General features: G+C 33.1%; 3 protein-coding genes across 3 annotated transcripts; all 3 read right to left on the bottom strand.

Annotated features, from left to right (window-relative positions):
- Positions 1–153: 153 nt before the first annotated feature.
- On the bottom strand, positions 154–3,803 carry LOC145321906 (methyltransferase-like protein 22). Its single transcript, XM_080163564.1, has 7 exons — positions 3,664–3,803; positions 3,258–3,366; positions 2,334–2,752; positions 1,980–2,092; positions 1,505–1,562; positions 1,133–1,209; positions 154–834 (listed from the first exon to the last, which is right to left on the bottom strand). The coding sequence occupies exons 3-7, from the start codon at positions 2,466–2,468 to the stop codon at positions 399–401; spliced, it is 819 nt and encodes a 272-aa protein (XP_080019690.1). The 5' UTR covers positions 2,469–2,752; positions 3,258–3,366; positions 3,664–3,803; the 3' UTR covers positions 154–398.
- Positions 3,755–5,709, bottom strand: LOC145321909 (uncharacterized). Its single transcript, XM_080163568.1, has 4 exons — positions 5,596–5,709; positions 4,667–4,724; positions 4,233–4,296; positions 3,755–3,942 (listed from the first exon to the last, which is right to left on the bottom strand). Exons 1-4 carry the CDS (start codon positions 5,606–5,608, stop codon positions 3,895–3,897), a joined length of 183 nt encoding a protein of 60 aa, XP_080019694.1. The 5' UTR covers positions 5,609–5,709; the 3' UTR covers positions 3,755–3,894.
- On the bottom strand, positions 5,640–11,856 carry LOC145321908 (type 1 phosphatidylinositol 4,5-bisphosphate 4-phosphatase-like). Its single transcript, XM_080163567.1, has 6 exons — positions 11,784–11,856; positions 8,740–8,788; positions 8,036–8,115; positions 7,562–7,669; positions 6,924–7,280; positions 5,640–6,541 (listed from the first exon to the last, which is right to left on the bottom strand). The coding sequence occupies exons 3-6, from the start codon at positions 8,093–8,095 to the stop codon at positions 6,308–6,310; spliced, it is 759 nt and encodes a 252-aa protein (XP_080019693.1). The 5' UTR covers positions 8,096–8,115; positions 8,740–8,788; positions 11,784–11,856; the 3' UTR covers positions 5,640–6,307.
- Positions 11,857–13,321: the final 1,465 nt, after the last annotated feature.

Consider the following 13,321-nt stretch of genomic DNA (forward strand, 5'->3'; position numbering starts at 1 on the left):
AATAGAAAACCTTAGTACTTCAATAAAAGTATCAGAATCTGTTAAAATTAAAATTCTAACACGTTTCTACCCCTAGAACAGATTCTGCTTGTTTGTTTCTATATATATAACTTTTCTCTTATTTGTCATATGTTTATTCTCCTTATCATCTGCTTTTTTAAATTCCTTAAAAAATTTGCAAATAGTTTTCTTTGTGGGTGCTATCCTAACTTTAAAAAAAGGAATGGTTAATAGTTATAGATTAAGATAAAAAATAATAAATAGTTTTAGAATATTGGTCTTTACTGTTCTACTAGATATATATTTTACAGAATACTTGACTTATTTTAAATCTTCAAAGTTAAAAGAAAACTATAAAAATATTTTTTTTTATGACACTTTAATCATCGAAAATACCTTTAATTACTAATAAGCATTAGAACCATATCTTTTGATCTATCATAACAAAAATATTGTTTAAACATTGTGTCTAATAACACAAATTTCACAAAGGCTTTGCTTAATTTCTGAATAAAATATTGATAAGCAGGCGCCACAGTGTCCAAATCCTTCACTGTAAAGACATATCTTTTCTCTAGGCTGACTAGAAATTTGGTGGATTTATGTTCTGCCAAAGTTTTCTCTATAAAGCTAACAAGTGCATCAGTGATAGAATCATCATATACAAGATCACCAGCAAGGATATAATCAAAGGTATCATTGCATTCATCAGTCTTTAAATCAAGTGCTTTGACAGTTATACTTTCTGTGGTGTTGAGTATGTCTTTGTTGAGTTCTATGTTAGCTTTGATGATTTCTAGGATGTTTTGGTCAGGTATGTCTGTAGCTACAACACTAAAAAAATCAAAATAATATACATTATGCTAGGTAGGGAAAAGACTATGACACTTAAATAATCTTAATTTTTTCCCCTATATCTAAAAGCTACCAAAGATTACTTTGTTTTCAATAGTCCTATCACTGTATTTATAGGTTTTATTCACACAAAGAAGAATTTATCTTTTAACCCCTCTTGAGTGTTGATTCCGAATTTCTTTTATCTTTAAATGCCACATCTTTATCCCATGCTTACTTAACAGTTTAAAAAGTGTAATGTAGAATTATATCTTCCCCCTAAAGTATAATGTCATACCTGGACCCACATAAAGCAGCAACAATGGAGGCTAATCCTGTGCCAGATCCAAGTTCCAGAATATTTAAACCCACCATCTAAACAAGAAAAACTATATCAATAATGAGTAGGTACAACTGTATGGTTAGGATATTTTTTGGAATTTTAGCCTTTTTAGTTAGAAACTTTTAAATCAACTAGGGGAAGGAAGAGCCCATAATCAAATCTTTTTTTAAAAAGTCAAATAGCCTAAAACCTTACTGAAGCTTCTCTAAAATGGAGAACTCACAATCTGTTCAGCAGTCATCGAATTCTTAAGCTACAAACACAAACCTTGCTAATATAAAGCCATACAGGATAGTTGCGCCCACAGGGATAAATTAATTTGACTACCTGTTTGTGATTATGTAGAATATAATCCGCCAGCAGAAGGCTGCCTCTCCAGACTTGCCTGCAAGCAAAAATATATATTATTTCAAGAAGTTCCTGAGATTTTAAACCGTAAGCACAAAAGCATTTATAAACTTTCTTTTAAAGAGATAGTTACATGGAGGGGGGGGGGGGACATTTAACGAATTTAGAGTATTGAACCTTAAAATATTTTTTTTGTAGAATATATTATTTAATAAATACTTAACTTTTACGATCTTATTTTAGAAATAAACCTAAAATCTGTTTTAAAAACTAAATGGTAAAAAACTTTCATCTTTATGCATTATAAAAAGCAAAAAAAAACTGTGTTCCCTAATTTAGGTTTGGATGCATTTTAATTTATGAATCATGTGCTTCTAATAAGAGTGCATATTTCCAAAAGGATTTTCTCACCCTCTGTCTAATTTTTTTCAATAAGGTAAAAAACTAAACGCACCTGCCGACACTGGCTAAATTAGTGGCCAGATCATGTTGAATAACAAGAGCATCCTCGGGGTAATCTTCTTTTCTAACAACTACAGCATCCCCGTCACTGTCGTAATTAATTTCCTACAAAGCACAGGGATCTTAAGGGATAAGACAATTGTTATACATCCTCAATGATGATAAACAAAATTACCCCCTTTTGTAGATTAAATTATTTACAATTCTATAAAAGTTAAAAATTCCAAATCTTTTTAGGCCTTCGGAAAAGATAGCTTGTTTATCAAAGGTTAGGTACCATTGAAATTTTTTAGTTAAAAGGTAACTGCTTCACTGAAAAAATAATAATAAAATAACTTAAGCTTACCTGATCATTATGACTGCTTATTCTCAACGGATTTGAAAATGTGAAATGAGACACTCTTGTCGCAGAAGAATCAGATTCTGTACTTTCAGTAAATGTGTGCACTTCCGAGCAGATTAATTCATCACTGGCAGCCATCTTGGATTTGATTGATTGATTGTCAATTAAAGTACTAAATTGATTGGTTGATGATCAATTTAAATACTTGAATACTTCTAGGATAGTTGATTATTTTAATGATTGATTGATTGAAAACGTTGCTGGATAATTTGTTGATTGATTGATTAATATATGAGTTAATGATTATTGTAAGTTAACTGTTTATTTTCTTGGATAAATCTGCAGTACTATACCAGTTGACATAAGTATGATGCCAAAAAGACTTCTCTGGCTTAACTTTTCTCCACAGAATGAGTAGCCAACTAAATTAAAGTATTTTAATCACTAAACCTTTTTATATATTAAAACATCTTTTGTAACAGGACCGACAGACCAACCGACAAAATAATCACATACTGTATGCTCTTAAGTAGGGGGAATCTTTACAAAAAAAATTGCTGACTATATTTAATAACAGCCCAGAAAATCTGCTTTTTCTCAAAGTGTCTCTTTGAGCACAGAAACATAATCCTTATCTTTAAAATAAACTGAAAATAAGGGGAAAAGGTATTTTTTCGTTTATTTGTTTTTTTTGGTCATGTTAAGTCAGGAGGTTATATAGGGTATTAGGTTAGTCAGGTCCCCCGAAAGGGTTAGGCATAGAAAAACAAAACTACTCCTTATTTTCAAGTAATTATAAAAAGGAGAGAGGGAGGTGTTTCAGGGGACTTTTGGAGAAATCAATAGAAAATCTTTGTCCCAAAAGCCGGACCAAAGAATTGTAGAGTATCTTCGCTTCTAAAAACGAGATAAAGTTAAAAATCTCACCTATGATATGAGTAATGATTTTACAAGAATTAACCAGGGGAGAAACCACAGTGAGGGGAGCAAATGACAGACAATAGTAGTACAACAAACTACCACACTGATTCAATATCTAAAACAAGGACAGTTTTCATAAAAACTTAAGCCTTTTTGAAATGAAAATATGGTTAGACCAATTAAACTCCAATGAAAATGATCAAGATAGGTTTCATATTGACAGAAACACACATACATTCTATTAGCAAAACAAAATAACACAAGTAAAATATTACAAAATTCTAAATAAATATAAATAACAAATACTTCAGTAATAAGTGATATTCTCTATCCATTCATTCTTACAAATAGCTACCGTTCACTTACCTATAGAGGAGCTTTTCTATTAGATTTGAAAAATAAGAAACAATACCTGACAAATAATATATCCAGGAGACTTAATCAGCACCAGAAAATCCGCAAACAGTTTGACAATAATCAACTTTATTCTTGCTACCAAACGAGAATTAGCTTTAACCTTGGGAATCCGATCTTCCTTGTTAAACTTTGGCGGGGTGCAGAGTTTGATGAGCGCGTCCGTGGCACCCCAAAGAATTGCGGCTGTAGCAATAAATATAATACCAACACTATCCATCCTTAGTTTTCACATTACTTTTGTTGTTGTTGTTGTGTTCACTATTGTGTTCTCACTCTAAAAAGATTGGTCCTATAATGCTACCTTGAGGCACACCACTATCCACTAGTTCAGAGTCAAGAGGGATTTTTAGTATGCATTCTAAGTCCTGTTATCCGCTGTTATTTAAAAACAACTGATCTTAATTTTAAAATATGCTCATGTAAATAAAAGATATGGTTCTGTGCCTAAAGGTATAGTTCGTTTTTGATCCGATTCAAAATAAAATAATATTCAATAAATGTTTAACACCAATAATATTAAAGTCTTAAATATTTCCTTTTGAATTAATTGAAATTGAGACTTGCCCACTCGATGATTTCTTGAGATTGTTTCTTGTCGGGTAAACGTTTAGCTGTACGTAGAAATTCTCTGGTAAAAATAAAATTAGGTTTATTGTATGGCGCGCCTTTGTTTAAAGCCCTTAGTCTTTAAGAGTCATGCAACTTTTTTACACTTCACAAAAAATGGGTATTTTTTGGGTTAGGGAAGGGGGGGGGGGTGGGGGGTAATTTTTTTAACGAGCTATTCTCTCCCACCATCCCTACCAAAAACTGAATTATAACACCAATTAAGATTTTGTACACCTTTGGATGTCCTGGTAAACATTTTAATTAGTTTAAATAACTAACTTTAAAGCATTTGTTGCCACATGTAGTTACTTTATAAAAGACATACCTAGGTACTTTATTCATAGATTAACTGTTTTAGAAAAACGTTGTATATCTCTCTAAATCTTTACCTGTATTGCTTAATAACTTGGTTTCTAAGCATAAACTGGCCTAGAGTCAAAGTTGGTCCTGCAAAAAAATAGTAGTTACTTAATGTCTTGTATTATAGACAGTTGGTCGCATATTGTTATATAAGGTGTTTTCTTTTAGCCCAGAAGAGGCGATTTCTAGAATTTATTTGGTCTGTTAACTATTTTGTACGGAGAAAATGATGGTTGCAAAGAAAATGCAGGATCTTGCAGTCATAGTTTATTTGAGAGAGGTGAATCAATTTTTGCGTTTTATAAAGAAAGTGATGAATATTATTTATGACACAGAAAAGATTTATCCATCTTCCTCTGATTAATACAGACTTTTAATATCTATTGGATTTCATAAAACATTTCATTTTACGGCGGTTTCCCTCAAAGTGTCAAGTTGAGCACAAAACACTCTTCTCCATATTTGGAAAGAAATCTAGAATACAAATAGAGGGGTAGTTCAACAGATTTAGAGCACTTAATTTTAAAAGCCCGACAGGAATCCTTATTTTCAATTTATTTCAAAATAAAGGGGGCGGGCGTTCTGTGCTCAATATGCACTTAAGAGGTAAAGCACCAAAGGGGTTATTGCACGAAATGCATTTGAACTTAATTAATTTAGTAAACCGCATATTTTATCCTGGTTATTTTTATATGGCATATATTTGAAAGAATTTCCATTTTCTACCACGTAGGTAGTTTTTAAAATATCATGACTTGAAAATCGTCTTTTTAAATTGCATATATCACAAAAAAAAGACAATTTTCAAGTCTTGATATTTTAAAAACTACGTGGTAGAAAATTGAATTTATTTCAAATATATGCTATAGAAATGTAGTTTAACCCAATAACTAGGAAAAAATATGCAGTTCACTAAATTAAGTTCAAATGCATTTCGTGAAACTACCCCTTTACTTACCTAATCTTGCCATTTCAAACTATAAAACATTATACAAAAATAAATCTGTAAATAAAATATAGTCATGCATTATTAAGCCCGTAAAATAGTTATATATGTTTGTAAAAAATCATTTTAAATAAGATTTAAATTGATCATAAATGTGTCAAATGAGTTACTTAATAATTTTTTAGATAAAAATACTGTAAATCAGTTTTAACAACCAGTCAATTATTTCAATTGTCATATTTTTTCTTAATCTTTTTTAAACACAATACTTTATAATTAATAAAATTTCTCTCTTTAAGCTCAAAAAACAATTTAATGACAATTTAGTAGAAAAATCACATGTAAATCTGACGATTAGTGTTGATTTAAATAACATTCTTAATAGATAACTTTGTTACTTTTTATTGCAAATTTGTTTTGGTATTACTTACACAATTAGGTATAAATCAATTAATGAATCATGAAAAAATAAAGGGGTGAGGGGGGTGGTTACACATTTGCGAAAACAGTGAGTATTATAATTTAGAATCATACAACTATTAAGAAGGGCTAAGGTCATACGACACAGAAGCCACTCTTAAATAATAATATAAAGCCTCTTAATTCATTGTTTACGCAAATGTGTCAAAACTCCCACCTCCTCCTCAAACGAATAAACAAATATAATCACAAAATGTAATCAAGTCAAATTGTATAAAAAGTATCATTTTATACCACGTAGTTATCAGATAGGACCCTCAATAAAGCTAATCTTCATAAAGCAGTAATAAATACTTCTCAACAAGAACGCCACAGCGACAATGAAGGCAGCCACGTACACCACATACATGCCCGCTTTCTCCTGGGCTATTGTGTAGGTGCCGCAGGTCATACCAATGGCTACTCCCAGAACGATAAGGCCAAGTATTAAGAAGATGATGGCTCGAGTCCTGGCAAATTCTGGTCCAACACTTGTAACCTAAATAGATTTTATTTTTACTTAAGCCTTAGGGAGAGGGAGGGGACAATGGACTGTAAATTACACTGGTACTCAAAATTATATGACCACATTATCTTATTCCATAGCTCAAAAACTTTTATTGGATTTTAATTGCTTCATTCCTTAATAATTGTGACCAAACTTTTCAACCAATATTTTATCCTACAGTGAGGGTAATTTTGTTTATCATTATACACATAGGGAATGTATAATCAGTTTTTTGCCCATTGTCTTATCCCTCAAGATCTCTGCACATTCTTGAAGTTGACCGTGATTTTTTTTGTATCATATTCTTTATAAAACTTGAATGTGCTAAGATTCAGTAATCTTGTTTTGTCCTATCCCTGAATTATAAAATTACCTTGCGACAATGAGGACACCTGGCGAGCGCGTTGTTCAACGTATTAAACAGAAAAGTATCGTGGCAATGTGCGCATGTCACCCGACACATTCCCGGCACATTATTTGGCGCCACAGGGCCGCCGCCGCCGGCTGGCGTGCTCGGGCTTGGCGCCAGGTTGATGATGCGCTTGCAGTTGGGCCGCGGACACGCGATCCGCTGGGATGTTCCCTTGCAGATGAGCAGACAATTGCAGGGACAGCGGACGTATTTGCGGCCGGGCGGCGCGTTACGGATTGGGGTGGCCTCGTTGCATTGGGTGCACTTAACCACGTGCTGGTCCTTCTTACCAGATATGTCGATCATATTCTGGCACACCTAAAATATTTGAGAATTTTCATAAACCTATTTCACATAGCAGCCAATTGAATATCTTAATTATAAAAGATAAATGTAGGCCGGGTCCTTGTTATTCGTAGAAATCTTTTTTTAAATCCAGAAGGATATTACCTATTCTTTTGAAAAAGTGTAGGTATCGGACCCCTAGTTAAAAACCTTCCCTTGATCTATGAGAAGCTCCACTGCAAAGAAGAACCATATTGGTTCAGAGGTTAGCGAGATCCTTAGCAACAGACATACATTCTTATGAGTAAAATCACCTTGCATGCAACCATAGGCACCCCGCCATTGATGGACGGGTAGGGCGGCGGAAGTTCATGTGGACCGGCGGTCACAGGTTGACCTGCGCTGCTTACACTTCCGTTTCTCTGAATTACAAGGCACATCATTAAAAAAATATTTCCATTTTAGGGATCTAAAGGGATAAGACAATGACTGATAAATTGATGTACAACCACAATTATGATACACAAAAATTACCCCATCTGTATAATACTATTAAGGTTGAAACGTTTGGAAACTCAACATAATAAAAAAAACCAATAAAATCCCCAAAGGTGTCAAGCTTACAAACAAAGAAACATTATTAAAACTCAAAATGACATTCATTTAGCCCAGTAAAAATTAAAATTATGGTGATTATTCTCCAGAGGCCTCTGGGAACAAAACCCCTAGAATTATTAATATTCAATGTAGCTAATTTTTGGAATTATTGTTTCTTATAGGATATGTGCCTGATCTCCCCGCTGTTCAGGGGCAAGGAGGGGTTGTTTCTCTACGTCGACCTCTGACATCTTGTCGGCCTTGTTCTTGCTCCTATACTCATATCATACAATTATCAGGTAGGTACTACGCAGATCTATATTCTTCCTACTTTTAGACTAAGAAGAAGAAGATCTTAATGGACAAGATGATGACCCTTATAATGTATCTAATGAAGACAATAAGCTGCAAGAGCTTAGATTTATCAAGACTATAGCCAGCTGCCAATATAAGAAGAATCAGCAGCTGCCAAGATTAATATGTCGTTAATGCAATGTTGTCAGATTTATGTTTATTGATGATGCATGACTGGATCTAATTGGATGATTGTTTCAGAGTGATCAAGCCTGTTATACCGCAAAGGTGAGCCACTTCTTTATGCTAATAAAAATTCAAGGAGTAATGTATTAAAAATATATTAGGTTTTTTCATCCTCCTCCATCCCCCCCACAAAATACCTCAAGCTTATACAAATTAAGTGACTTTACAAATATTTTAAACCAAAAGTGTGGGTTTTTACTCCACCGTTCCCAAACATTTAAAGGGGGGGAGAGGGTAATTAAAATAATTTGCAGCGCCATTAAACTCCCCCCCACCCCCCCCCCACCAAATTAAGCTTGGACTTGCTTCATAATTCAACAGTGAAAAATAAGCAAAATATATTAAATTGTATCATTCCTAAAGATTGTCTTTAAATAAAATGGATTGTCTTGAATCAAAATTAACTACAATTTGGATAAGTTAGAATTGTTACAGTTTTTCTTAAAGGGGTGGGATTATCAGGAATCTTCAGGGATAAGACAATAGACGATAAATTGATTTACACTCCTAATGATAATGAACAAAAGAACCTCTTCTATAGATTATAATAAGGGGGGGGGGGAAGTTCTGACACTTTCGCGTAAACGGTGAGTATAGGCTTTATCTTTGGACTGAGAGGATAGGTTATTAGGGATAAAATCATTCTTATATGATGAATTTCCCCCAGATTTAAGATTTTTTGGATAGGCCTCCAGGTTCCGGAGCTCCAGGCCTCCAGGTGGTCTCTGGACAGGTAAAAAAATAAAAAATTTCTTATTTGAACAGTTAGAGGTAAGTTTATTAAACAACATAAGCTTCTTTTTATATATTATTCATATATTTGAAGAAAAAATTACAATCGGCCTCCAGGTTCAGGTGCTGCAGGCCTCCAGGTGGCCTCTGAACAGGTAAAAATCTAAATTTCTTATTTGAACAGTTAGAGGTAAGTTTATAAAACAACATAAGCTTCTTTTTATATATTTTTCATATATTTGAAAAAAAAATTACAATCGGCCTCCAGGTTCAGGTGCTGCAGGCCTCCAGGTGGCCTCTGAACAGGTAAAAAATCTAAATTTCTTATTTGAACAGTTAGAGGTAAGTTTATAAAACAACATAAGCTTCTTTTTATATATTTTTCATATATTGGAAAAAAAAATTACAATCGGCCTCCAGGTTCAGGTGCTGCAGGCCTCCAGGTGGCCTCTGAACAGGTAAAAAATCTAAATTTCTTATTTGAACAGTTAGAGGTAAGTTTATAAAACAACATAAGCTTCTTTTTATATATTATTCATATATTTGAAGAAAAAATTTCAATCGGCCTCCAGGTTCAGGTGCTGCAGGCCTCCAGGTGGCCTCTGGACAGGTAAAAATCAAAATTTCTTATTTGAACAGTTAGAGGTAAGTTTATAAAACAACATAAGCTTCTTTATATATATTATTCATATATTTAAAGAAAAAATTACAATCGGCCTCCAGGTTCAGGTGCTGCAGGCCTCCAGGTGGCCTCTGGACAGGTAAAAAATCTAAATTTCTTATTTGAACAGTTAGAGGTAAGTTTAGAAAACAACATAAGCTTCTTTATATATATTATTCATATATTTGAAGAAAAAATTACAATCGGCCTCCAGGTTCAGGTGCTGCGACCTCCAGGTGGCCTCTGGACAGGTAAAAAATCTAAATTTCTTATTTGAACAGTTAGAGGTAAGTTTATAAAACAACATAAGCTTCTTTTTATATATTATTCATATATTTGAAGAAAAAATTACAATCGGCCTCCAGGTTCAGGTGCTGCAGGCCTCCAGGTGGCCTCTGGACAGGTAAAAAATCAAAATTTCTTATTTGAACAGTTAGAGGTAAGTTTATAAAACAACATAAGCTTCTTTTTATATATTATTCATATATTTGAAGAAAAAATTACAATCGGCCTATAATCTAACCAAACCTAATTGTAAAAAAGTGCCGCTGCCAGGTTTTATAGTTTAGTTGGGGGATAGCAAAATTTTCAAAATTGAAAAAAAAATTTAAGAGGATAACGCCAACATATAATATTATTAGGTCCTACACATTGAGACTTCAAAGGTTTAAATTGTAGGAGTTAATGATATTCTCTTTTTTTTATTTTTACCTGTTCAAAGCCCGAAGCTCCTGAGCCTGGAGGCCGATTGTAATTTAAAATTGTACTTATTATAATATTATTTTAAAGGCTATTTGTAATATTGTCTTCAAATATATAAATAACATAAAAGCTAATTTTTTTATAAGTTTACCGCCATCTGTTGAAATAAGAAATATTGATATTTTACCTGTCCAGAGTACACCTGGAGGCCTGCATCACCTAAACCTGGAGGCTAATTGTAAATTATTCTTCAAATATCTTTAAAGCATCTAAAAATAAGCTCATTTTGTTTTTTAAGTAAACTTGACCTCTAACTGTTCAAATAAGAAATTTAGATTTTTTACCTGTCCAGAGGCCACCTGGAGGTCGCAGCACCTGAACCTGGAGGCCGATTGTAATTTTTTCTTCAAATATATGAATAATATACATATAAAAAGAAGCTTATGTTGTTTTATAAACTTACCTCTAACTGTTCAAATAAGAAATTTAGATTTTTTACCTGTCCAGAGGCCACCTGGAGGCCTGCAGCACCTGAACCTGGAGGCCGATTGTAATTTTTTCTTCAAATATATGAATAATATATAAAAAGAAGCTTATGTTGTTTTATAAACTTACCTCTAACTGTTCAAATAAGAAATTTAGATTTTTTACCTGTCCAGAGGCCACCTGGAGGCCTGCAGCACCTGAACCTGGAGGCCGATTGTAATTTTTTCTTCAAATATATGAATAATATATATAAAGAAGCTTATGTTGTTTTATAAACTTACCTCTAACTGTTCAAATAAGAAATTTTGATTTTTTACCTGTCCAGAGGCCACCTGGAGGCCTGCAGCACCTGAACCTGGAGGCCGATTGTAATTTTTTCTTCAAATATATGAATAATATATATAAAGAAGCTTATGTTGTTTTATAAACTTACCTCTAACTGTTCAAATAAGAATTTTTTTATTTTTTTACCTGTCCAGAGACCACCTGGAGGCCTGGAGCTCCGGAACCTGGAGGCCTATCCAAAAAATCTTAAATCTGGGGGAAATTCATCATATAAGAATGATTTTATCCCTAATAACCTATCCTCTCAGTCCAAAGATAAAGCCTATACTCACCGTTTACGCGAAAGTGTCAGAACTTCCCCCCCCCCCTTGGTTGAATTTTTAAACAACCAATTAAGCTTAAATAAAAGTACCCAAACTTTTGAGCCTGCTAATGAGGTATATTAGGTACCAGTATAATTTAAAGTCAATACCTTCCTATTTACAATAGGACAGACAGACGAACATGCACAATGAATAAATTCTAACAAATTCCTGAATATAATATGCAGACACACGGCTATCTAATCAACCCTAAAATTTTCATTTCTACAATCTGAAAGTAAAAATTATATCACAATGTAAGTGTATTATACTTTAAGGTACTCGAATAACTTTCAGGGAAGGGATAAGGCACATGATAAAAAAATATATTTTGCCATACGGTTTAACTGCAATTTTATAATTGTCTCAAAATTTCAAAATATTTTAGCTGGTAGAAATCTTGATAAATTGTTATGGCAAATGATTTTTCTTCAGTTTACACATCCGGTGGCGTGCACAGTATTTAGTTTCAATGTTTGTAATTTAAATACAAAATTCTAATATTATTTCTTTTTTAACTTAGATCCCATTTTAAAACCAGTTGTTATAGAAATTCATTAAAATTTGTAACATATGACAACACCCCCCCCCCCCCCAAAAAAAAATATCCCACTGAAAACCTTACTGTGTTCGCCCGTGGAAAATGGATATCCCCCTTTCCCTGATGATAAATAAAAGCTTCAACATTGATAATAATACTAGAATTTTCGTGATTAAAAAAATAAACTTTTAATACCTAAAATATGACTGTCAATTTCCTGTGTGGATATTACTGTTAAATTAATATAGGTTTAAATTTAGCACAGCATTTGAAACAAACTAAATAATTTTAGAACAACAAAATTTGAAGTGATTAGGAAAAGAGCAAACTTGTTGAATATAAGAATAAAAACATTTTAAGAATTTGTTGATAATCTCATTTTTGGAGGTTTTAAGCAACTTTTAATACATTGAAATAAAGTAAATTTAAAAATAAAAACAACAAAAGAAAACAAAAAAGGGTCATTATTAATAATTTTTAGCTCTTAAAACTTCCAAGAAATACATAAAAGATGATTTTTCGTTCTTTTAAAGGGGGGGGGGGGGGGGGCGGATGTGCCACTTTTTGAAACCAAAAGTAAAACGCGCATGATCTCAGCCCATAAAAGAGTTACAGCTCTAAAATTTGGCACAGCAGTTGCTTTTGTGGAGAACAATATGGAACTGTGAAGAAACGGCGGCGGAACTGCCGCTCCCGCCGAAAACCGCCGATTTCCCGCCGAAATTTTTTTTTCCTTTTCTCGCCATAATAGACAATTTTCAATCATCTGAGATAAACTTTTTTTTCATAAAAATTTTCCTTATATTTTCACTTGACACTTAAAAGATTTTACACTTTTAAATATTTTAAAATATTGACATGTTTGAAATATTACAAGTGTCACGTGAAAATATAAGGGATTTTTTTTATGAAAAAAAAAGTTTATCTCAGATGATTCAAAATAATAATTGTCTATTATGGCGAGAAAAGGCAAAAAAAAATCGACAGGAAAACGGCGGTTTTCGGCGGGAGCGGCGGTTCCGCCGCCGTTTCTTCACAGTTCCATATTGTTCTCCACAAAAGCAATTGATGTGCCAAACTTTAGAGCTGTAACTCTTTTATGGGCTGAGATCATGCGTGTTTTACTTTTGGTTTCAAAAAGTGGCACATCCGCCCCCCCCCCCTTTCA

This window comes from Acartia tonsa, chromosome 6 (assembly GCF_053477335.1).
Source record: "Acartia tonsa isolate MP-2025a chromosome 6, ASM5347733v1, whole genome shotgun sequence".
Classification (NCBI taxonomy): domain Eukaryota; kingdom Metazoa; phylum Arthropoda; class Copepoda; order Calanoida; family Acartiidae; genus Acartia; species Acartia tonsa.

Coding starts and splice junctions, on each gene's coding strand:
- LOC145321908 (XM_080163567.1), bottom strand. CDS start 8,095: ATGTCAGAGGTCGACGTAGAGAAACAACCCCTCCTTGCCCCTGAACAG. Junction 7,670..8,035: donor CTGAACAGCGGGGAGATCAG/GCACATATCCTA, acceptor CTTGTAATTCAG/AGAAACGGAAGTGTAAGCAG. Junction 7,281..7,561: donor TGCCTATGGTTGCATGCAAG/GTGATTTTACTC, acceptor CAAATATTTTAG/GTGTGCCAGAATATGATCGA.
- LOC145321909 (XM_080163568.1), bottom strand. Junction 4,297..4,666: donor CAAGTTATTAAGCAATACAG/GTAAAGATTTAG, acceptor TATTTTTACCAG/AGAATTTCTACGTACAGCTA. Junction 3,943..4,232: donor CTCAAGAAATCATCGAGTGG/GCAAGTCTCAAT, acceptor CAATCTTTTTAG/AGTGAGAACACAATAGTGAA.
- LOC145321906 (XM_080163564.1), bottom strand. CDS start 2,468: ATGGCTGCCAGTGATGAATTAATCTGCTCGGAAGTGCACACATTTACT. Junction 1,210..1,504: donor TTCTACATAATCACAAACAG/GTAGTCAAATTA, acceptor TTTCTTGTTTAG/ATGGTGGGTTTAAATATTCT. Junction 835..1,132: donor GCTGCTTTATGTGGGTCCAG/GTATGACATTAT, acceptor TGATTTTTTTAG/TGTTGTAGCTACAGACATAC.